The 23,144-nt window shown below is 58.8% G+C and overlaps 1 protein-coding gene across 1 annotated transcript in view; it reads left to right on the top strand.

Moving 5' to 3' along the window:
• WDR1 (WD repeat domain 1) overlaps positions 1-15,214 on the top strand; it is a 36,555-nt gene extending 21,341 nt beyond the window's left edge. The window contains exons 6-15 of the mRNA XM_066385006.1: positions 672-749; positions 1,064-1,144; positions 1,410-1,643; positions 4,067-4,156; positions 5,895-6,049; positions 7,230-7,317; positions 10,275-10,385; positions 11,423-11,596; positions 13,120-13,264; positions 14,160-15,214. Coding sequence (XP_066241103.1) covers positions 672-749; positions 1,064-1,144; positions 1,410-1,643; positions 4,067-4,156; positions 5,895-6,049; positions 7,230-7,317; positions 10,275-10,385; positions 11,423-11,596; positions 13,120-13,264; positions 14,160-14,266 — 1,263 coding nt within the window. The 3' untranslated portion in view covers positions 14,267-15,214. The remainder of the gene's footprint in view (positions 1-671; positions 750-1,063; positions 1,145-1,409; positions 1,644-4,066; positions 4,157-5,894; positions 6,050-7,229; positions 7,318-10,274; positions 10,386-11,422; positions 11,597-13,119; positions 13,265-14,159) is intronic.
• Positions 15,215-23,144: the final 7,930 nt, after the last annotated feature.

Below are 23,144 nucleotides of genomic sequence, written 5' to 3'. Positions count from 1 at the left end.
GGGTGTGAGAGCGGCTAGGGCCGGTTGGACAGGGGCCGGGCTTTGTGTTGACGGCTTTGCGTTTGCGGGTTTCAGAGGGCCGTCTGGGACACGAACCCTTCTTGGCTGAGTAGAGCATGAGTTCATTTGCTTGGTCAGGAAAGGGAATCACCCGTGGAGGTAGTTTCTCCTGGTGACTTAGATTCTTATTCCTTGTGAAGGTCGCAGCCGTTGTTTAACTTCCTTAAGGTGCCAGTTGATTGCCAGCCGAGCACCTGCTGTGTGCTGGGCTTGGGCCAGGCCCGGGGACGGGGGAGGTGGCCTCACCGTCAGGGCAGGCGGGCAGCTTAGGAGTTGGGGCGTGAGCTCACGGGAGGGGGCGGGGCAGAGGCCGTGCCGCCCACACGGACCAGGACGGGTCGGGGGTCGGGTCGTAGCGGACGGAGTTCTCAGCAGGACGACAGGGGCCTTCCAGGCAGAGACAGGCCTCGGCCAGCGCAGAGCCTGCACCAGCCCTCCTAGCCGAGAGCCGGTGGGGACATGTTCAAGCTCTGAAGTCTTCCTGTGGCTGTGAACTCACATCAGTAGCAGGAGCTGTTTGAGGCGGGCTGTGTATTTCACTGAAATAGCGACATAGCGAACTTGGCTGAACCTCCTGTCTTTCCAATGGGTAACTGTCCCCTTTCCCGCAGGACCACAGCCGCTTTGTCAACTGCGTACGTTTCTCTCCCGATGGGAACAGATTTGCTACCGCCAGCGCTGATGGCCAGGTGAGGGCCAGGGGCAGGCGGGGGCCATGGAGGTGGGTTCCCCGGATTGTTCCCTCTGGCTGTTCAGAGCAGACAGACGCACTAAAGCTGGTCTCAGCGTGCGGGCCTTGGACTCTCCCTCCTTCCCACCCCCTGGAATGCAGCTTAGTCACAGGGCTGTCGCCAAAGCACAGGAGACAAGGCTCCCTGCCTCCTTTAAGTGGAGCAGAAGTCACAATCTGCCAGTGCTTCTCCAGATGAACCCTCTCCGAGCCCGCCAGGGACTCTGGGAGAGCGTCGCTGCCGAGACTCACACACACCCGCCTCTGTGACAGATTTACGTCTACGACGGGAAGACAGGGGAGAAGGTGTGCGCGCTGGGCGGGAGCAAGGCTCACGACGGGGGCATCTACGCTGTGAGTATCTGTGTCGTGACCTCGTCTGGGGTCGTGGCCGGGCCGGGCCTGCGTGTGCGGTCATCCAGGCAGATTGCAGGCAGAAGCTCCCGGCCGGGGTGGTGCAGCGTTGCGGGGTGACGTGGCCTGGACGCTTGTCCCGTCCCGGCCCCGGCCTCTCTTCCTGCCGGCTTCTCCCTGCTCAGACGTGAGCGCCGTTGCCAGGCTGCTTCCGAGCCCCTCCCACTGAAATTCGCTGACACGTGGCACACTTTTGTTTGAGCAGATCAGTTGGAGTCCTGATAGCACCCATTTGCTTTCTGCTTCCGGAGACAAGACCTCTAAAATCTGGGACGTCAACGTGAACTCTGTCGTCACCACGTTTACCATGGGCTCCAATGTTCTGGACCAGCAGCTGGGCTGCTTGTGGCAGAAGGACCACCTCCTCAGCATCTCCCTGTCTGGGTACATCAATTACCTGGACAAAAACAACCCCAGCAAACCCCTGCGGGTCATCAAGGTGAGAGGCTGGCCCAGCCTGGGGGCTGCAGGAGAGAGGGAGGCTGAGGGAGGCTGGGCCCGGGGCGCGGAGACGCTGGCGCGATGCTTGTGGCTTTCTGACTGTGTAAGCAGCCAGAGGCCTGCCCTCTCCCTGTCCTGCGGGGCCGGAGGCCTGCCCTCTCCCTGTCCTGCGGGGCCGGAGGCCTGCCCTCTCCCTGTCCTGCGGGGCCGGAGGCCTGCCCTCTCCCTGTCCTGCGGGGCCGGAGGCCTGCCCTCTCCCTGTCCTGCGGGGCCTCGCCTGCCCTCTCCCTGTCCTGCGGGGCCGGAGGCCTGCCCTCTCCCTGTCCTGCGGGGCCTCGCCTGCCCTCTCCCTGTCCTGCGGGGCCTCGCCTGCCCTCTCCCTGTCCTGCGGGGCCGGAGGCCTGCCCTCTCCCTGTCCTGCCCTCTCCCTGTCCTGTGGGGCCGGAGGCCTGCCCTCTCCCTGTCCTGCGGGGCCGGAGGCCTGCCCTCTCCCTGTCCTGCGGGGCCGGAGGCCTGCCCTCTCCCTGTCCTGCGGGGCCGGAGGCCTGCCCTCTCCCTGTCCTGCGGGGCCGGAGGCCTGCCCTCTCCCTGTCCTGCGGGGCCGGAGGCCTGCCCTCTCCCTGTCCTGCGGGGCCAGAGGCCTGCCCTCTCCCTGTCCTGCGGGGCCGGAGGCCTGCCCTCTCCCTGTCCTGCCCTCTCCCTGTCCTGCGGGGCCGGAGGCCTGCCCTCTCCCTGTCCTGTGGGGCCGGAGGCCTGCCCTCTCCCTGTCCTGCGGGGCCGGAGGCCTGCCCTCTCCCTGTCCTGCGGGGCCGGAGGCCTGCCCTCTCCCTGTCCTGTGGGGCCGGAGGCCTGCCCTCTCCCTGTCCTGCGGGGCCGGAGGCCTGCCCTCTCCCTGTCCTGCGGGGCCGGAGGCCTGCCCTCTCCCTGTCCTGCGGGGCCGGAGGCCTGCCCTCTCCCTGTCCTGCGGGGCCAGAGGCCTGCCCTCTCCCTGTCCTGCGGGGCCGGAGGCCTGCCCTCTCCCTGTCCTGCGGGGCCAGCCTCCCGCAGTTAGGGGCCCGCAGCCTCCGACACTCGGGAACCCAGCGCTGGGTACGGGAGCATCGCCACAGTGTGGGAGGCCACAGGAGCCTCGGGGGGAGGACCAGGTGGCCTCAGGTGGGCCTGGACATCGTGCAGCTCAACATGGGTGCGTGTGGGAGCCCCTGGGGTCTGTGTTGTGACAGCAAAAGGCACACGGGGCTGGCGACATGGGAGGAAGTGACCTCACGTGACACAGCCTGAGCTGTGGCAGTCTTGACGCCTGGCCCGGGGCCCTGCAGCAGCTGACGATGAGAGGGGCCCCGTCCCCGCTGTCGTCCCTGTCCCCACTGCCATCCCCGTCCCCCCTACTGTCCCTGTCCTCACTACTGTTTCTGTCCCCACTACCGTCCCCGTCCCTGTCCCCGCTGCCGTCCCTGTCCTCACTGCCTTCCCTGTCCCCCTACCGTCCCTGTCCCCACTACCGTCCCCGTCCCCACTGCCGTCCCCGTCCCCGCTGCCTTCCCTGTCCCCGCTACCGTCCCTGTCCCCGCTGCCATCCCCGTCCCCGCTGCCGTCCCCGTCCCCACTGCCGTCCCTGTCCCCGCTACCGTCCCTGTCCCCGCTGCCGTCCCCGTCCCCACTGCCTTCCCTGTCCCCCTACCGTCCCTGTCCCCACTACCGTCCCTGTCCTCACTACCGTTTCTGTCCCTACTACCGTCCCCGTCCCCACTGCTGTCCCTGTCCCCCTACCATCCCTGTCCCCACTACCGTCCCTGTCCTCACTACCGTCCCCACTGCCGTCCCTGTTCCCACTACCATCCCTGTCCCCACTGCCATCCCCGTCCCCACTGCCATCCCCGTCCCCACTGCCTTCCCTGTCCCCACTACCGTCCCTGTCCTCACTACCATCCCCATCCCCACTGCCGTCCCTGTCCTCACTACCATCCCCATCCCCACTGCCGTCCCTGTCCTCACTACTGTTTCTGTCCCTACTACCGTCCCTGTCCCCACTACCGTCCCTGTCCTCACTACCGTTTCTGTCCCTACTACCGTCCCTGTCCCCCTACCATCCCTGTCCCCGCTACTGTCCCCATCCCCACTACCGTCCCCATCCCCGCTGCCGTCCCCTGTCCCCGCTACTGTCCCTGTCCCCCAGGCACACTCCTCGGGCCCTCAGTGACCAGGGCCTGCCCTTGTGCCCTCTCCCACTGTCAGCCCCCGTGACGGGTCATCTCGGGAAACTTGCTGGCAGCCCGGAGCTCCTGGGGGACGTGTTCGCCCTGGTGCCGCCCCGGGTGGACCCGCCTCTGCCAGGTGGTGGTGGCAGCGGCAAGCGCGGTTTCGAGTCGCTGAGGCGGCTGGCGCGTCCTCAGCTCGCCCTGCACTCTCTCTCTCCTACAGGGTCACAGCAAGTCAATCCAGTGCCTCACGGTGCATAAAAACGGCGGCAAGTCCTACATCTACTCTGGGAGCCACGACGGTCACATTAATATCCTTTGACTCAGAGCTGGCACCGGGCACTGGCGGGGGTGGGAACCTCGGGGTGCCAGGGGCGAGGCCGGCCAGCTGGCGACAGGGCTGCAGGCAGCCACGGCCTGGGCCTGACGGGTCACTTCTCACTCTGCAGCCTCAAGTGCTGCCCTGCCGTGTGTGGCTCGAGTGCTGGCCTTGCTCCCTCGCCAGCAGCGCTCGGCGAGTCTCGGGCTCAGGAGGACTCGGAAGCTCCTAGTGCAGCCCTCTTGTTTTGAAACTGGGGAAACGAGCTGAGATGCTGAAGTGCCTCACCCGGGTCGGAGCGCCTGTCGGCAGTAGGGGTGGACCCGGAACGCCAGGCTCCTCCTGATCGGGCTCCTGGCAGTCTCTGAGACGGTCCCCACAGGCACCTGTGGCCCCTCACCACCAGTCCCCACCTCCCGGGCCACCTTGAACACTGAGCCTGTGTCTGCAGGGCGCCCGGCCACACGCACCACACCAGGCCTGGCTCCGGCCGGGCTGTGTGTCGGTCAGCTGCCCTCGTGTGGACCGCTCCCGGTCTCTGTGCCGCTCTGCCGGCTGGCAGGACTGACCGGGAGCTCCCCAGGCCCCACACCTGCCTCATGTCTGCAGACCTCTGCTTGTTCATGGGGCCCATGGGGGCTCCCCACAGTCCCGGGGGAGGGGACACGAGTCCCCTTCAGCCCCGTTAAGCGTAAGAAGGTGCAGGGCAAGCACCGTGGGGGAGAGGAGGTGCCGGGATCCTCTCCTGGGGGAGCATGCAGGCCTGGACCGCCCCATTACCTTCATCTGCCCGCCTCCCCGCTCATGGCCGCGCTCCTCGGCTCTGGACCGCCCCATTACCTTCATCTGCCCGCGTCCCCGCTCATGGCCGCGCTCCTCGGCTCTGGACCGCCCCATTACCTTCATCTGCCCGCGTCCCCGCTCATGGCCGCGCTCCTCGGCTCTGGACCGCCCCATTACCTTCATCTGCCCGCCTCCCCGCTCATGGCCACGCTCCTCTGCGTCCCTGCTGTCGGGCACCGGAACGCTGACCTCAGACACTTAGGTTTCCGTCCCTGTGGATGCCGGCTCCCCTCGCAGGGTCGTGTCAGCAGCGAAGGGCACGCCAGCTTCCCAGAGAGAACAGTAACCTTCACTGGAAGTGAGACTCATTGATTTAGAACAATCCCGTCGTTTACATCACACCTTACACCCCAGCCTCTGGAGCTCAAGCTCACAGACCAGCCCTGCTGAGATAGGGGGCCCGGGCTTTAACCTTGGCACCTGGTGTCTGTCTGCTGAGCAGCAGGGCACAGCCGGCCTCCTGCTGCTGGTCCTGGGCTCAGCAGGTCCCAGGACGAGCGGTCTGCAGCATTGGCTCCGTTCACAGCGACGTCCTCCTGGACCCTCGGAGAGGCGCTGGTCCGCTCCCAGGCCCCCCGTGGGCAGGTAGTGACCTGTCCGCACTGTTGGCTCCATGGGTGGGCACAGGTCTGTGATCTGCTCAGCTGTTCTCTGTGCCAGTGTCGCAGGAGGCTCACTGGGCTCTGAGGTGCCCGGGCTACAAATGCCAGCTGACTTGCATCGGTCTGGCTGGTTTACCAGGACGCCTTTGAAATTCAGACTTGGATCTGCATGGGAGCTCGCCTCAGGCCCAGTGGGTGCAGCCTAGGGTGAGGGGTTGGCAGGGACCCCTCGGTGGGGGGCACACGCCATCCCAGAGGCCCCGCTTTTCCTTAACTGCGCCCCACATTACTGGGATTCCGAGACCGGGGAGAATGACTCCTTCACTGGGAAGGGCCACACGAACCAGGTGTCCAGGATGACCGTGGACGAGTGTGGGCAGCTGGTGAGCTGCAGCATGGACGACACGGTGCGGTACACCAGCCTCACGCTGCGGGACTACAGGTGAGCCCCGCCCCCAGGCGCTCTGCATCCGTCACGTTGCTGCTTGACAGCCCTCTGCTCCTCTCGTCCTGAGCACATGTGCTGTCACTAGCCCTTGGCCAGGAGCAGAGTTAGGGTCCCGGTGACCGGCAGACCGTGACCAGGTGTGGACTGCCTGGGAAGCCGGGCGGCACAGGTCTCCCCTGCACCCCACGCCATCTGCCGGTGAGGTGACAGGCAGCAGGAGGCGGTGTCGCACGTGGCTTGCACCGGTTCCACTGACGGGCAGTGCCTGGAGCTGGGTTGTTACCTTAACGGTGACTCGGCAGTTTTCAGAGAGGAGCGAGGAGGGAGCAAGCTGTGTGCTGTCCCTGCTCATGGCAGCCGCGGGGCACACCCAGGCTCGCCCCTCCCAGCCTCGCTCTGTTCAGTTGTGTAGCTGCCACCATCGTCCCAGACGTGACGGACTCCTGGTGACCGTCACGGCGGGCACAGCACTCGAGCATAGCAAACCTGTGAGTGCTGTGGCCACATCCCTTCCGTGACTGTCCTGTCGATCAGGCCTCGGGATAAGTGCAGAACCCGGACGTTGGGGTCCTCTTTCCGCTGCCCCCAGAGCCTCGAAAACCCAGGGCAGGGTCATAACCTGGGTGCCCTGTCCCAGCTCGTCTCTGAGCCTTTGGGACCCACGCTTGGCCTAGTTACTTGGAATTTTCCTCAGTTTATCATTTTCAAGAAGTTTTTGTGTGTGTGAACTTTTCTGGGATGTTTTCTTAGTATCGCCTGAAAGTAAAGCTAACCCACGTTCGCCCTCTGAAAGTAGGGGGTTGTATTTTCAGTGACCTGCTGAGAAGACTGGTTAAAACGGGGGTGGGGCGGGCAGTGCACTGTTCTGTCTGCACCAGGCAGCACCAGGCCCTCGGGCGGGCAGAGGACACAAAGCTGACTACAGTCGGGGCGGCGGGTCCTCCCCGTGTTCAAGAGCAGCAGGAATCATTCCCTTTGTCCCCCCCGCGCCCTCCCAGGCCCCAGTGCCCGTCGGGATTTCTAACTCCCCGACACCCCGAGGTCTTGAGTCACCCCCCACCCCCGCTGTGGTTAGCCAGCCCCCTCCTGTGCAGGCTACAGCAGATGGGGATGCCGTGCCTTACACCTACGCCAGCCCCTAGACCTGCAGGTAACACCTTCTCCTCTCTGACAGCGGGCAGGGCGTCGTGAAGCTGGACGTCCAGCCGAAGTGCGTAGCTGCCGGCCCCGGCGGGTACACGGTGGTGGTGTGCATCGGGCAGGTAAGGACGCGGCGACGGCTGGGTGGTGTCAGGCTCTGAAGCCCCTCCTGCCTTGCGGACAGCAGCTCGGACAGACCCCTGACCGAGTGCTGTTTGCACCGTGCTGGCCTTCACCTGGGGCCACTCGGCAGTCCTGTCGTGTGTGGTGTCATCCCCGGCTTCCAGATGAGGGAGCAGAGGCCAGAGGCAGAGCTGGGATTTGAACCCAGGCAGCTGGTCAGGTCCTACACTCAGCGTCAGGCCACCCTGTACGTCTGTCGGCGTGAGGCCCGCAGGAGACAGCAGGGCGGTGTGTCCTCACTAGTGTTAGGTCCTAGCGCTTGAGTGTGGAAACTGTGACTTCAGGCCTTTTTCTCACCCTCTCTCTGAGTTTTCTTTTTTTTTTTTATTTTTACAGAGACAGAGAGAGGGTTAGACAGGGACAGACAGACAGGAACAGAGAGATGAGAAGCATCAATCATTAGTTTTCCGTTGCGACATCTTAGTTCATTGATTGCTTTCTCATATGTGCCTTGACTGTGGGGCTACAGCAGACCGAGTGACCCCTTGCTCGAGCCAGCAACCTTGGGTCCAAGCTAGTGAGCTTTGCTCAAACCAGATGAGCCCACGCTCAAGCTGGCGACCTCAGGGTCTCGAACCTGGGTCCTCCACATCCCCGTTCGAGGCTCTATCCACTGCGCCACCGCCTGGTCAGGCTGAGCTTCTGTTTTCTTTCCTCTTAATAGCTCAGGGAGGATTATGGGGAAGTACGTCATGCCTTGTACTGTTGTGTGCTCCTGTCTTAAAGGAGCAGGCTGAAGCGTCCAGTGATCTAGGGGCTTTTCCGAGGCCCCCCGGTGGCAGGGGCACCAGGCCAGGGGGTTTGCTGATCCCCCTCCGCCATCTGGTTCTCACTCGTTACGATTGAGGTCCCCTCAAACCTTCTCTTTTGGAGTTTCTGGAAGGAAATGCCGAGTGCTGAGACCCCGCCTGACCTACTTTGTCCAGGATTCTGCGCTGTAGCAGACGCCGTCTGCCAGCAGACCTGGGCGTCCCGGCGTGTGGCTCAGGGAAGGCAGGGGGCACCGAGCCCGCCGGCAGGAGGCCAGGCCCTGCCAAGGAAAGCTCCCACGAGCACCCGCGGCCCTGCGTTCTGCGAACTGAGTTGCTTGTGGGAGGTGGATTCTGTGTCCTAGATGACACGCTTCCCACCGGGCAGTTAAGCACACGGCCCGGGGGGCAGTGGGGGGCAGAGGAGGAGACGGCTTGTGCCCGAGTGGTCGGGCTGAACGGGAGGACCACCTTCTCAGACAGGCAGGTGGTGCTTCTCCGAGGAGGGTCGCTTTCCCGGCGCCCGTGTCTAACGCCTGCTCTTTGCAGGTGAGGGAATGAGCTGTGGGGCTTTGGGCACGTGGCCGGGCTCTCCATACCATCTCCTGTGTGCTCGGGGGATGACCCTGCTGTCTCTGGGGACAGGGCACGTGGCCGGGCTCTCCGTACCATCTCCTGTGTGCTCGGGGGATGACCCTGCTGTCTCTGGGGACAGGGCACGTGGCCGGGCTCTCCGTACCATCTCCTGTGTGCTCGGGGTGACCCTGCTGTCTCTGGGGACAGGGGACTGGGCACGTGGCCGGGCTCTCTATACCATCTCCTGTGTGCTCAGGGGATGACCCTGCTGTCTCTGGGGACTGGGCACGTGGCCGGGCTCTCTATACCATCTCCTGTGTGCTCGGGGGTGACCCTGCTGTCTCTGGGGACAGGGCACGTGGCCGGGCTCTCTATACCATCTCCTGTGTGCTCAGGGGATGACCCTGCTGTCTCTGGGGACTGGGCACGTGGCCGGGCTCTCTATACCATCTCCTGTGTGCTCGGGGGGTGACCCTGCTGTCTCTGGGGACAGGGGACTGGGCACGTGGCCGGGCTCTCTATACCATCTCCTGTGTGCTCGGGGGGTGACCCTGCTGTCTCTGGGGACAGGGCACGTGGCCGGGCTCTCCGTACCATCTCCTTTGTACTTGGGAGGTGACCCTGCTGTCTCTGGGGACAGGACACACGCAACACCCTTAGCAAGTGCGTGGCTCGTGCTCGTGGACGTAGCGGCTGGTTCTGTTTGCTTCCTTAGGAACCTACCTGAGGCCTGGTTCCATCCTCACGGGGTCTGGGCCACACGGGCTCTTGTCCCCCGGGAGGCTGACGCTCAGGCAGCTCACGAGCTCTCCCATAGGCGGTAGTGGCCGAGACGGGATCAGACCCTGGCATGTCTGTCCCGTTCCCTCCGGAAGGACCCAGACCCCGGGCACTAAGCCCTGCCTGAGGACTCGGCCGCGTCCCCGTCAGACTAGGAGGAAGTGGGGCTGGGGTGGTGTGCAGGAGGGTGCACGGGGAGCCCCCGGTCGCCTTCTGTGAGTGTCGTCCGGGCTCCCCGCCTCCTGGGGCTGCCACGCTGTGGGGGCAGAGAGTCTGTGGGCTGGGGTCCCAGCCCTGCTGACTGCCTGGTGGCAGCTGCCTCTGGGGGCTCCGTTTCCTCAGAGATGGGGTGCCAGGCTGTGGAGACACGCCAACCATGTTGTGTGTTTCACAGACGGCAGGTGACAGTCACAGAGGTGTTTCCTCAGACCCAAGGGAGCAGAACTTAGAATGCTCACGTGCCGTGTTCGTTCCCAGGGCTGGTTCAGGGCCTGTCGCTCCCGGTGCTTTTGTTCTCGAACCACAGGGGAGCTGGTTCAGCGATCGCATTCACTGGGTCTGCGAACCTCCCAGGAGGTCTTGTGGTGGTGAAGATACAGCAATCACAGCTAGTATTCACTGTTACCCTGTGACTGGGACCTGTCACTGTCCCCTTGGCTGATGAGGGGGAAGCGTAATTCAGGGTCCCGGGGCTGGGTCCTGCCCCCTGCACGGCAGGACGGAGCCCAGACCGGGCCTGCGCGCTGTGCCCCGGGGCCTCTGCGCTCTGACTGGCTGCCCGCTGTTCCCAGATCGTCCTGCTCAAGGATCAGAAGAAGTGCTTCAGCATCGACAGCCCCGGCTACGAGCCCGAAGTGGTGGCGGTGCACCCCAGCGGGGACACGGTGGCTGTCGGGGGCACGGTGAGGCCCTGGCGTGTCTGGCGGTGTGCGTGTGGGACTGTCGTTACTGCCTTCCTTCTCGCTCTGGCTGTCTGCTCACCCTTGGTACCCTCACGGGCTCCTTCCACCAACTGTTCGCTTCTCAGAGCCATGCCCGAGGCATAAAATTAAGGGCTCCCTACCCGGAAGGGGCGGTGCCTGAGGTGTGTCCACCCTGGTCCTGCTCCCTGAGCTCGCATGGAACCACCAGCGTCAGTGCCCAGGCCCCTCTTGGAGGCTGTGGCTGGCGGAGCTGGGCAGAGTCAGCTGTGGGCATCTCTGACCCAGGGGCCCCTGGGGGACAGCCAGTGGGCTGAGTGGCAGGCACAGGCCCTTTGAAAGGGGACGTGTGCCTTCTCCGAGAAGGGGTGCCTTGGCCACGACAAGGATGGGAAGTTTGCTGGAGAGAGGGGTTTCGCTAGAGGGAGCCCGGCGTGTGGGGAGCCTGCGGGGTGCTGGGCGGGGCACAGGGCGACGGAGCGCAGGGGAGGGCGGGTGCTGGGCGGGGCACAGGGCGACGGAGCGCAGGGGAGGGCGGGTGCTGGGCGGGGCACAGGGCGACGGAGCGCAGCGGAGGGCGGGTGCTGGGCGGGGCACAGGGCGACGGAGCGCAGGGGAGGGCGGGTGCTGGGCGGGGCACAGGGCGACGGAGCGCAGGGGAGGGCGGGTGCTGGGCGGGGCACAGGGCGACGGATCGCAGGGGAGGGCGGGTGCTGGGCGGGGCACAGGGCGACGGAGCGCAGGGGAGGGCGGGTGCTGGGCGGGGCACAGGGCGACGGATCGCAGGGGAGGGCGGGTGCTGGGGCGGGGCACAGGGCGACGGAGCGCAGGGGAGGGCGGGTGTTCCCAGAGCCTGGCCTCTGGGCCTCTGCACTGGCACTTTCCAGGGTATTTGTAAAATGTGCAGACTCCTGAGCACCCAGACGCGGGTGTGCCCAGGCGCCTTCACTTGACCACTCCCCGAGGTTGTATGTGTGTGTGTCTGTGTCGGGTGGCTCACTGTCCCCTGTCCCCTGCAGGACGGGAATGTCCGCCTGTACTCCATCCTGGGCACCACACTGAAGGATGAGGGCAAGCTCCTGGAGGCCAAGGGCCCCGTGACTGACGTGGCCTATTCCCACGATGGCGCCTTCCTCGCTGTGTGCGACGCCAGCAAGGTGGTCACGGTCTTCAGCGTCGCTGATGGCTACTCGGTGAGTGGGCAGTCTGTCCTGTCTGTCCCCGTGCTGGGCAGTGCGGGCGGCAGGTGGGGGCCCTGGCTTTTCCCTCCTGTTGTCGACAACCGGGTGGGCACACAAGACCACAAGGCTTCTTTGCCTTAGAGCGTGAATGACAAGAGACAGGACTTGCCGCCCAGGACCTTGTGGCCTTGGTGCTGAGATAGGTCAGAGTGGCCAGAGCTGGTGAGCTGGGCAGCCGCAGGGCGGGCTGGGAAAGAGACGGGCAGGCGGCTCGGCTGGGCGGCCTGCTTCACTGACCTCCACCCCTGAGACTCGGTCTCGCTGTCTGCGGGCTTGGGCTCTGTCTCTCCCTCTCCCTCGTCTCACCACTGCTTCAAGTCCAGTAAAGAGGGGCACGGGGTGTGCCAGCACTGCCAGCGCTTGGGGAACACGGGAGGTGGACAAGGACAGGACGCGGTTGCCAAGGCACCTGGCAGCTCATTCTGCTCCGAGCAGAGCGGGGCCTGGGCAGCGGCCAAGGGCGTGGCGTATGTGAGGGCGAGCGTGCCCGCCTCATTAGCAGAGCCGAGCCCTGGCCTGCACCTGAGGGACTGTGCTTGGGCAGGGTTCAGTCCCGGCTGGCTGAGCGACAGGTACAGGCCGCGCAGAGCGGGAGGGTGTCCAGTCCTGGGCCCTCCTCGCTGCCAGCCAACCCCCGCTCAACGTTTGTACCAGTTCTGAAGTCTACAGCAGAGTCCAAACAATGGGCCCATAGGCTTTCCCATTAACTTACCGTGCTGTGTTACTCATCCATTCAGTGATCTAGTTTCTGGCGCATTTAGAGTCATCGCAGGGCACCTGTACATTTTCCCATAAATACTCAGGTTACAAGTGGCTAACTAGTATTTAATAGTTCCTTGGTTTTACTTTGTTATAAGTTTACATATAGCGAAGGGCACAGGTGAAGGGGAGGACTTGTTTCCATGCGTTCGCCTGTAACCCACACCGTCAGGAGAAAGAGCACGTGCCCCGCCCCAGGAAGCCCCCTGCCTGGTAGCACGCCGACCACTTTGTGAGCGGCTCCGTGGGCCGTTACCAGCCCTGTTTGAGACATGCTGACTCGTCCACAAGAGTAGCATCCACGGCCAGAAAGGGCAGACTGGAGAGACACTGGTTAAGTTGACCGTTTCTGGGGACAGAACGAGATGGGATGCCGTCCCAGTCCGCTAGCAGCCCCCAGTGACAGAGCTTCAGGGCGGGGACACGCTCGGCAAGTGCCCTGCGCAGCCTCCGCCCACGTCCCTGGCCTGTGGGGGCGGGAGAGCCGGGCCCCCCTCACACTTCCCGACCCCGTTCCCTGGTCAGCGTTCTCGCTGGGCTGAGCGCTCCGAAGGCGGCCGGCACTGTCCGGGGCCTGAGGTGCCTGACGCTGGGCTGCGCCTGTGGTTCTCACAAAGAGGCCGTGCGTGGGGGTGCGGCCTGGCCGGGAGGGTTGGTGAGAGGAAGCCTTTCCCGGCTTGAATCCTGACCTGCTGCCCTGCTTTCACCTGCAATAGGAGAACAATGTTTTTTATGGACACCATGCAAAGATCGTCTGCCTGGCCTGGTCACCAGACAACGAGCACTTTGCCTCCGGCGGCATGGACATGATGGTGTACGTCTGGACCCTGAGTGACCCCGAGACCAGGGTCAAGATCCAAGGTGACTGAGTACCCACCCCGGCTCCCAGGCGGCTGGCCCCGGGGCTCTGGGGTCCGTGTGTCCTTCCAGGGGGGCCATCCGGTGAAGGCGGCTGTCCTCCCGCATCCAACCCCGGGCTCTGCCGGCTGCCATGCACCCAGAGGGGCCGAGTTCCTGAGTGCGAGCAGGTGTCTGTGTGTCCAGGACGTGTGCCGAGTCCCGGGGCCGCTCCTGACATCTCCGTCTTAGTCTGTCAGACTCTGTAACAGGCCCCCACACACGGCGCCTTAAATGGAACAGAAATTTTAATTGCTCACAGTTCTCCGGGCTAGCAGGCCGAGGTCAGGGCCAGCGTGGCCGGCTGAGAGCCTCTCCCACGTTGCAGACTGCTCACTGTGTCCCCACGGGGGGCGGGGTTCTTTGGGTCTCTGTAAGATCATCGCTGTTGTCCGTGACCTGAACTGAGGTTTTCAACTTAGACTTTGGGGGACACAGTGCTCAGACCTCCACCCCTCTCCCCGCGCCCTCTGTTACAGCAGCGTCCAGGAGAACCGTCGTGAGCCACACCCGGACGTGACGTTTTTCTAGCATCCATGTTGTTTAGTAGTAAATGTTATCTAACACAGCGTCATTTCCACACGTGGCGGTGGTGGCTCCCAGCACAGGCGCTCGTGTCCCCCGTGGCTCGTGCCGTGGGGGGGGCTGTCCTGCGTAGGGCAGTGAGTGCCCCAGGTGTCTAGTGCCAGCATAGGGACACCCGCGGTCCCCTCGTCCTCGAGACTCTGGTCCTTCTGCAGAGAGGGGAAGGGGCTCCGTAACGGCGGTCGTGGTGGGTTTCCGGGGCACACGGGCGGCCACGTCGCCCACGCCCACGGAGAAGAAGGGTTCGCCCTGACAGTGTGTCTTTCCTTCGCAGACGCGCACCGGCTACACCATGTCAGCAGCCTGGCCTGGCTGGACGAGCACACGCTGGTCACCACCTCCCACGACGCCTCTGTCAAAGAGTGGACAATCACCTACTGAGGACCCCGCCCTTGGACGGACCGAATCAGGGACTAGAGTTGAATCGCAGCAGAACACGGCATTTCTCTGAATCTCTCTGTAACGCCCCCGCGCCCCCAGCCCGCTCGGGAGGGAGGGGCCCCGCCTCCCGAGGACCCTCACCTTGGCAGGGTGTCCCTACCTATCCACGTCCTTCTGAAAGCTTTAGACAGTGACAGTTTGCACATGAAAAATAAAGTGAGCACTTAAACGGTGTGTGGAGCATAACTCGACCCCAGCACAGCCCGAGTGCGGAACATTCCAGAGGCAGAGCCTCAAAAGCACACAGACCGCTCCCGTGGCTCCTGCCGGCTCCAGGAGGGGTGCGTCCTGAGCCGGCCACAAGCAGGCTGCACTGGGCGGGGCCGGCGGTCCGTGGGGCGTGGCTGTCACACGGCCCCAGAGCCTGAGCCACGTGCGCGGTCGCCTCCAGGACGCCTCAGAGCAGATGGGCACACACGTGACCTTGTATTTCACTGTCCGTTTTTGTGCTTGATTTTAAGAATGGAACCATGAGAGGTTGTTTCTGTTTTATTTAATGTGTTTTAACTGTTGCCTGTCATTGTTTACAAGCTAGTGGGTTGAGGGCGCTGTCCCCAGGATATTAGAGCCCTTGTTAGCCAGACGGAGGTGTCCTGCTCACCATTTCACTGTCGTCCTGTTTTCTTGTCTTTCTTTCCCCCTCCTGCCCCCAAGAGCAAAGATTAATTTAAAGGTAAAGATGCAGTCACTGTAACCTGTCATTGTTTCGCCTTTTCCTTTTCAGTGCAGGAATTAAAAGTAAGGACAAAACTCGGTGATCTGAGTGTCTTCGTGTGTCGGAATCACTGGTCAGTGTTGGCCGAGAGCCGTTCCTCCCCCTGCACTTGTGAAAACACTTTGAGCGCTTTACGAGATCAGACTGAGAGAATTAAATATCTTTTCTCTTCACTGTGGATTTCTGACTCTGTGTGGGGCACCGGGGGCTGAGCAGGTGGCCAGAGGGAGCCCAGTCAGGCACTGGGGATTGTGAGAGCCACCTTTCCATGGGGGAGAGGCCCCCGGGAAGGGGCGGGCTGAGATCCTGACCACCAGGTTGCTGTGTGACCTCATCTCTGGTCTCTGAGCCTAAGTGGCTTTCATTTGTCAGCCGAAAGCATTGGGCCCTTATTCCATCAGCCCCCTGAGGTCTGTCCGTCAGCACAGCAGGAGTCTTTCCGAAGCTGACTTGCAGAGTAGAAAGGATGGGATGTGCAGTGGACCATTAGGAGTGTCTGCAACGGTGTGCCTCAATCTCCACATCCGTAAAGTGGGGATAATGGATGGTCCAGATGTCAGGATTGTGCACCGATTACATGCGACGCTCCAGGTAAACCCTAAGTCAGTGGCTGGCCTCGATCAAGCGCACTAAGTGTGGCATGGTATCAGGTGTAAAAGGCAGTTAGCAAACTGCATGTAGCCGTTACCCTGTGAATGCAGGATGCTGCTGTTAGCCAGCTCATGATCGTGCACAACAGATAGTGCCCCGTGCACCAGGAGGAGTCCACAAGGAATTCAGGGTGGGGTGGGGAGAATCAAGGTAGGCTTCCTGGAGCAAAGTGGCCCCTTGATGTTGGGGAGGACGCTCAAAAATGCTAGGAGTACTCAGGATGACATGCCTGGGAAACACTCAAGGGAAGATTTAATGTCCTCCAAAGCTCTGGTTTGGACTCCTTCCCTTCTGTAGAGATGAACAATTACAACCTCCTGTGAAAACCTGCTTTTTTCTGTTAAGTTCTAGATTCGTGTGAGTGGTTTTCTGATTGACCCCTCTGTAGACACTTCCGACATCGGGCTCTAGCCTCAGCACCAGTCACGGTTTGGACAGGACGAGTCTGGTGGCAGCTGTCTGTACCTTGTAGGGGGTTGTGGGCAGTGTCCCCATCCTCTGCACACTGGGTGCAGTCACACCCACTTCCCCAATTATAACAACCCCAAACATCCCCAGACATTGCCAGGTCAGACAGGAGGTCCCCTTTTTTATTTGGAAAGAGCTAGGGAGGTTTTCGTGCGGCAGGAGCTTTATAGCTCCGTGACCTTAATGGTTCAGTTCTCTTGAAAGGGACATAAATGAGTTAACTTGCCGTCTTCGTTCAATCCATTCCAAGTCCACTCAAATTTATTCCCTCCCATTCAATGAAATGCTGGTTGGTTCTCGGTTAGGAACCAGACACCAGTCAGCTTTGAGGACACGCTCAGCCTTGAGTTTAGACAGACGGGGTCTGTCTCGCATCATAGAGTGATGGGAAAAGCTTAAACACGTGATCCCAGCCCCACGTGGTCCTGTTGGCAGCTTTGGGAACCTGAGGATGGATGTGAGACCCCGCCTGGGGTGGGTGGGGGGTGAGGGTGACAGCTCCCCTTTCAGGGTCTAAGATCCCGGATGTAATGCCACACCCACTGCCGCCTGCCTCCACGGGGAAGGCTTCCCTTTCTGGAGACATCCTGTCTGGTTGCCGAGGCCCCCAGATGCAGTGCTGGCTAGAGACAGCAGGGGGCAGCGTGCGACCAGGCTGAGCCAGCCTGCCCGCGGGCTTGAAGCAGGAAGGGCAGCTGGCCCCCAGCAGAGGGGCCTAGGAGGGCCAGCGTGGCCAGCACCACAGGCGCAGGCGGGCTTCCTCCGCCTCTGCCGGCCGGCGGGGAGCCTCGCCTCCTGGCCTGACCCTGGAGAAGTGGGCTGTGTCCGTGTCGGAATGGCCAGCCAACCGAAGAGGACAGTTGCCTCATTGCTGGCCTAGCAGGAGCGCCACCTCATTGATCTGCAAGCCACCTTGAACGAGCAGGGGAAACTGCTTTGCCATCACCTTGTTTAAAATGAGTGGAAGGGCAGGTGCTCTCCTGAGGGGTAACCCAAGGTCCCAAGCTTATCATATATCTCTTTTTACCAGCATTTCGTCAAAGCACATGACATTCTAAACGGACACTATTCTAGCCCAAGGTTGAGGTGGCAGGGGCTTGGCTGATGGCGCAGTGTCCTGGCTTCCCCACTTCTGAGCCCCTTCTTTGGGGCAAAGGAAGGAAATTGTGAAGATTTCTTCCAAAGAGGCAACAACGAATCTTGAACTTCTCTCCTCCCCTGTTCTCCCCGTCACCTAGCCAGTGTCTCAAGGTGAGCAGGCTCTTCCCCGCTGGTGGCCCAAGAAAGGGAGAACTAAAGGGAAGATGTTTGCTCACGTAATGGAGTTTCTAGCCTCGTCGTGTTTCTCCAAGTGGGGTCTAAGACCACCTGCACCGGAAACTCCGTACGTAAGTGTGGGTTTCCACTTGGTGGCTGTGACCACTAGAATTAAACCCCCGTGAGTCCTGCCGCCCATCAGCCCCACTCCTGAGCACACACGAGGGAAGCAGGGGTGCGTGCCCCGCCCAGTTGCCCGCCAGCAGGAGAACGGAGGAACGGCGTGGGTTATCCGGGCGCGGCCACCCGTGCAGACAGCAGCGTGAGATTCATCTCGTAAACAGGACGCTGAGCAGGGGAAGCTACACATGGAAGACTGGTTCCCATACGATGTTTAACAACAGACTAAGCTAATTCGTGTTCACAGCAAGATGGTTACCTGGCATGGGGGTAGGGGTCCTTGATTGAAGGGAGCTTTCGGGGTGTTCTATAGCTTGATCTGAATGGTTGTGAGACAGATATAAACATAGGTGAAAAAATATGCATATATAGAAACATCTCCAGGTATATATATAATATATACCTACATATCAGTATATCATCGGGTGTACCATATGTACATGGTATATACATATGCACTGAGCTCTATTGAAATTAACTAACTTTATTACAGGGTCCGCACACAAGCACACTTCCCAGCTCCATTCCGGACCTACCCACCCAATCAGAATCTCAGTCTGGGGCCCAAGAGTCGGCGTTTTGCTTCCCTGCTGGTGTTGATGCTCAGAAGGCCTGTGTTGTAGGCCAGTGGTCCCCAACCTTTTTTGGGCCACAGACCGGTTTAATGTCAGAAAATATTTCCATGGACCGGCCTTTAGGTTGGGACGGATAAATGCACAAAATAAAATTATGTGACCGGCGTAAAAACTGTGGTATTTTTAAATATAATTGTCAAACTTACGAGACAAGCGTCAAGAGTGAGTCTTAGACGGATGTAACAGAGGGAATCTGGTCATTTTTTAAAAATAAAACATTGTTCAGACTTAAATATTATATAAGTAAAACGGAAATAATGTAAGTTATTTATTCTTTCTCTGCGGACCGGTACCAAATGGCCCACGGACCGGTACCGGTACCGGTCCACGGCCCGGGGGTTGGGAACCACTGTTGGCGGTGACATAGATTGTGAGAGAGGCGCTTTTGTCATCCGCCCCCGCCCCCAAATCACACCAGGCTTCATTTCCCACCTGGGTTGAAATATTACAAGATTTTCATAAGTTGGTCACTAGGGGATGAGATTGGTGTGAGGTTTTTTTTCCCTGTAAGATTAGACAGGACCCTGTGAACAAGATTGTCACGCCAGGGACAGACGCCATACTCTCATGGAAACACAGACAGGCAGCTCTTTTCCACTTGTCTTTAAAAATTGACAAAACCGACTGTGTTCTAAGTCCTCGCGGCTCAATGCATATTTTAAACTGACAGTGGGTGTGGATTCTCCCTCCTCTCCGTGCGCTCCAGGGTCCCCACCATATTCAGCATAATTAACAGCATGAGGAGGCAGCTGCCCTTGGACAAGTGTTCAGAATACACAGGGCTGTTTTGTCTGTGTGATCTCTTTGGACCCTTAGAGCAAACCCGTAAGCAGAACAGAGGTACAAAAGGATTCACCCTTTCCCAGAGACCCACGGCAGGCAGACAGGTGGCATCGCTGGGATGTGGCCCCGATCTGTCCAACGCCACTAAGAAACTGCGGCTGCGTTTCTGTGTGTGTGTGGAAAGGGTCTACTACAGGATTGCCGTCTTGGTTTTGTCTAACTGACTGCCACAGAATTTATCATTGTCATTGAAAGCCGTAGTAAACATCCTCTTAAATATCTGCCTTGATCCAACATCGGGATTAATTTATTGAAGCATTCCACTAATAGTCACTCTCTTTCTGCCGTTTGCTGGTGCCCATGTCTCGGTGAATATGTTTTCAATCCACCATGGCATTTAGGATTATTGTTTGGGATAAATTATTATGACAGGAATGACTAGAACAAAGACCACGTACATTTGTAAGACATGGGAACAGTTTTGCCAAACTGCTCTCTGAGGGCGTCCTATGAATTTGCATTCCTCTCGGCACTGCAGCTGGCCGACACTGGGCATCACAGCTCAAAAACCAATGTTAGCCCTGGCCAGTTGGCTCAGTGGTAGAGCGTCGGCCTGGCGTGCGGGGGACCCGGGTTCGATTCCCGGCCAGGGCACACAGGAGAAGCGCCCATTTGCTTCTCCACCCCCCCCCCCTCCTTCCTCTCTGTCTCTCTCTTCTCCTCCTGCAGCCAAGGCTCCATTGGAGCAGAGATGGCCCGGGCGCTGGGGATGGCTCCTTGGCCTCTGCCCCAGGTGCTAGAGTGGCTCTGGTCGTGGCAGAGCAATGCCCCGGAGGGGCAGAGCATCGGCCCCTGGTGGGCAGAGCGTCGCCCCTGGTGGGCGTGCCGGGTGGATCCCGGTCAGGCGCATGCGGGAGTCTGTCTGACTGTCTCTCCCCGTTTCCAGCTTCAGAAAAATACAAAAAAACAAACAAACAAACAAACAAAAAAAACAATGTTGCCAATATGGCACCCAACTCAGTTTGCCTGCGTGAGGTGAGTTATTTTTAACGGGTTTATAATTTTTACCTTTTTTTTATATGAATTTCTCGGTCCTCGGTGTGTCCGTGTGAGCTCTTGATCGATACCACAAGCCGTGGATGCGTTCGACGTTTGTTGTGAGTACGGTTCGTGGATTAGTCTGTCTTCTCATTGTGTTCAGGCTGCCTTCTGAGAAAATGAGTTAGCTCCTTTTTTAAGGTTTATTTATTTATTTTTATTGGTTTTAAAGAGAGGAAGGGAGAGAGTGAGAGAGAGAAAAAGACAGGAATATTGATCTGTTCCTGTATGTGCCCTGACCAGGGATTGAACCAGCAACCTCTGCGCCTTGGGACGATGCTCTAACGGTGGTATCTGGCAAGGGCCAATGTGAGTTAATTCTTTCGGTAATCAAATCCATCCGCACATTTCTTCATGGTGTTTCATTGCTTTTAAGCTTAGAAGTCAGAGGAATATGCAGCTATAATTTTTTTGTGTTGTGGTATCACTTTCTACCTATAGATCAATTAATCAGGAGTGTGTGTTTGTGTGCAGACAGAAGTACGGTATGAGGTGAGGATCCATCTTCCTATTTTTTCACTGCTGATTTTTGAAACTTCCCTCTTTAAGAAAACCCACTATTTACAATGTTGCCTTAAATACATATTAAGTTATTAATGATGGGTTCTCCTTCTGGTAGATGTATCCTAGTTCATCCCCCAATCCGTTTCTACAGTAGGGTAACATTGTTTCATTGTTCTGGCTTTCCTGTATCTTCTGTTACCTAACAGCAAAACCCACTTCACTGTCTTCCTCTGTCCAGATAGACTGCCATCATGTCTATGTATCCTTCAAAATCAATTTCAAAGTTACTTTGTCAAGTTGAAACTTGTCTCTTGGACCATTTCTTTTATTGTTACCAAGTGAGGTGTGTGCTTGCTACTGGTATTTTCAAAACCGAACATACTCTACTCCAGGGGTCCCCAAACTACGGCCCACGGGCCGCACGCGGCCCCCTGAGGCCATTTATCTGGCCCCCGCCGCACTTCCAGAAGGGGCACCTCTTTCATTGGTGGTCAGTGAGAGGAGCATAGTTCCCATTGAAATACTGGTCAGTTTGTTGATTTAAATTTACTTGTTCTTTATTTTAAATATTGTATTTGTTCCCCCCCCCCTTTTTTTTTTACTTTAAAATAAGATATGTGCAGTGTGCATAGGGATTTGTTCATAGTTTTTTTTATAGTCCGGCCCTCCAATGGTCTGAGGGACAGTGAACTGGCCCCCTGTGTAAAAAGTTTGGGGACCCCTGCTCTACTCAGTGGTACTTACATAGAGGGAAAATCTGCAAAGAATAGCAACAGGAGGGAACAAACAAAAGTCAGGACACTGCTTGCTTCTGGGCAGGAGGACAGGAGATGGGTCGGGAAGGAATGTGGGGGCCCTAAGGTACTGACAATATGCTATTGCTTCCTTTGGGCGGTGGCATAGCTATTTATCTATTGGTAAATAACAATATCATCAAACCCTTAGCAGCTTAAAAAACATGTGGTCACTGCCCCCTGGTTTCTGTGGCCTGAGACTGGGCAGCTTACCTGTGTCCTGTGCATGGCTGCCGTCCAGGGGAGGATTGAGGCTGGAGGCTCATCTGAGGCTCCCCCGGGGAAGGGTCTGCCTCCACGATCATGTGCTTTTTGGCAGCATTCGGCATCCTGCAGCCTACTGGATGGGGGGACCCTCTCCACAGGCAGCCCACGGCACGGCACGTTGCAGGGGTGACGGTCCTATATGAGGTCATCACGCACACGCAATCACGTATTGGTGTTTGCCCCATTCTCTGTGTCTAGAAACAGGTTACAGGGTGACCTCTGCCCACGCTTAAGGGGAGGGTCACACAAGCCCATAAATATTTTTTATAAGATAGAACATATAGTTATAAAATATGTAATACAAATAGATTTATATTTGTAATAGATATTTTTAAACCTATGATATGTTTCACAACTAAAAATTTTTTAAATCATAAAAGCCATTTTGGGGTTTGTTTGGGGGGTTTTTTTGGTAACTCGGTTTGAAAACGAACGCACCCAGGCACAGCCAGCCGCACGGGCAGAATCTCAACTCAGGGGCCCAGGAGGACCGACCCTTTAATTCTCAGAGGTTGGAAGTCACCAGGAACTCAGAAGTCACTCTGTGCATCACACGCTGACATTTTTGAAATGATTTGGAAATGACTTCGATGCCTTTGATTTGAGGAAAGAAAGGAATCGTGTAACCTATAGCTAAGTGGCAAAGAACTGGCATTTTTACACATTCACAGACATCCCTCCAAAGGCCATGCCTCCTTTTACCACTGTGGGAACACTTACGGGTCACATTCATTTACCTGCCTCACACCCTTCTTGCTCGTGTCAGCCCTAAGAAGTGCTTTGCTTCCTGTTGTGAATGAGCTCTTTATTTTTAAATATGATCCCTGCTGCTGGTTGCTCTTTTCTAAGAACATGACTGGTTTTTGGATAGGCATCAAGACTTGACTAAACTCCCACACTAATTCTGAGAAAGGAAGGAAGAAAGAAAGAGAGAGAGAGAGAGAGAGAGAGAGAGAGAGAGAGGAAGGAAGGAAGGAAGGAAGGAAGGAAGGAAGGAAGGAAGGAAGGAAGGAAGGAAGGAAGGAAGGAAGGAAGGAAAAAAGAAAAACTATTTGTATTTTCTTAGGTTTTTCTAAGTACATGGCGACACCATCTGAAAAGCAGGGCATTTGGGGCTTCCTCCTTCCTTGTGGCCATCGCTCTGACTTATGTCTACGGGAAGCAAGTTACTTAAAAAAGGTTTTAACCTTCAGCGTCAGCTAAATCTCAGACTGTCAGCCTTTTCCTCGGGCAAGTGACGGGGACACCTCTGAGCCTCCGTCTTCTCGTGGATAGCCCGGGACCAGCACAGAGCCTTCCTCATAAGGTCACTGGGAAGATGAAAGAAAGCCTGCTTTCAGCACAGTGTCTGTCTCACGGCCCAATACGTGTTAAAGGACAGCACACTTATTGTTCCAGTTTAACAGGAACTGAACAGGACACGGCGGGGACACCAGGTTGTGAATACCAAGTGTGTGGTAGGAGAG

Source organism: Saccopteryx leptura, chromosome 5 (genome assembly GCF_036850995.1).
Source record: "Saccopteryx leptura isolate mSacLep1 chromosome 5, mSacLep1_pri_phased_curated, whole genome shotgun sequence".
Classification (NCBI taxonomy): domain Eukaryota; kingdom Metazoa; phylum Chordata; class Mammalia; order Chiroptera; family Emballonuridae; genus Saccopteryx; species Saccopteryx leptura.
The sequence above is the reverse complement of the archived record's forward strand: the minus strand, read 5'-3'. Positions and strand labels throughout refer to the sequence as shown.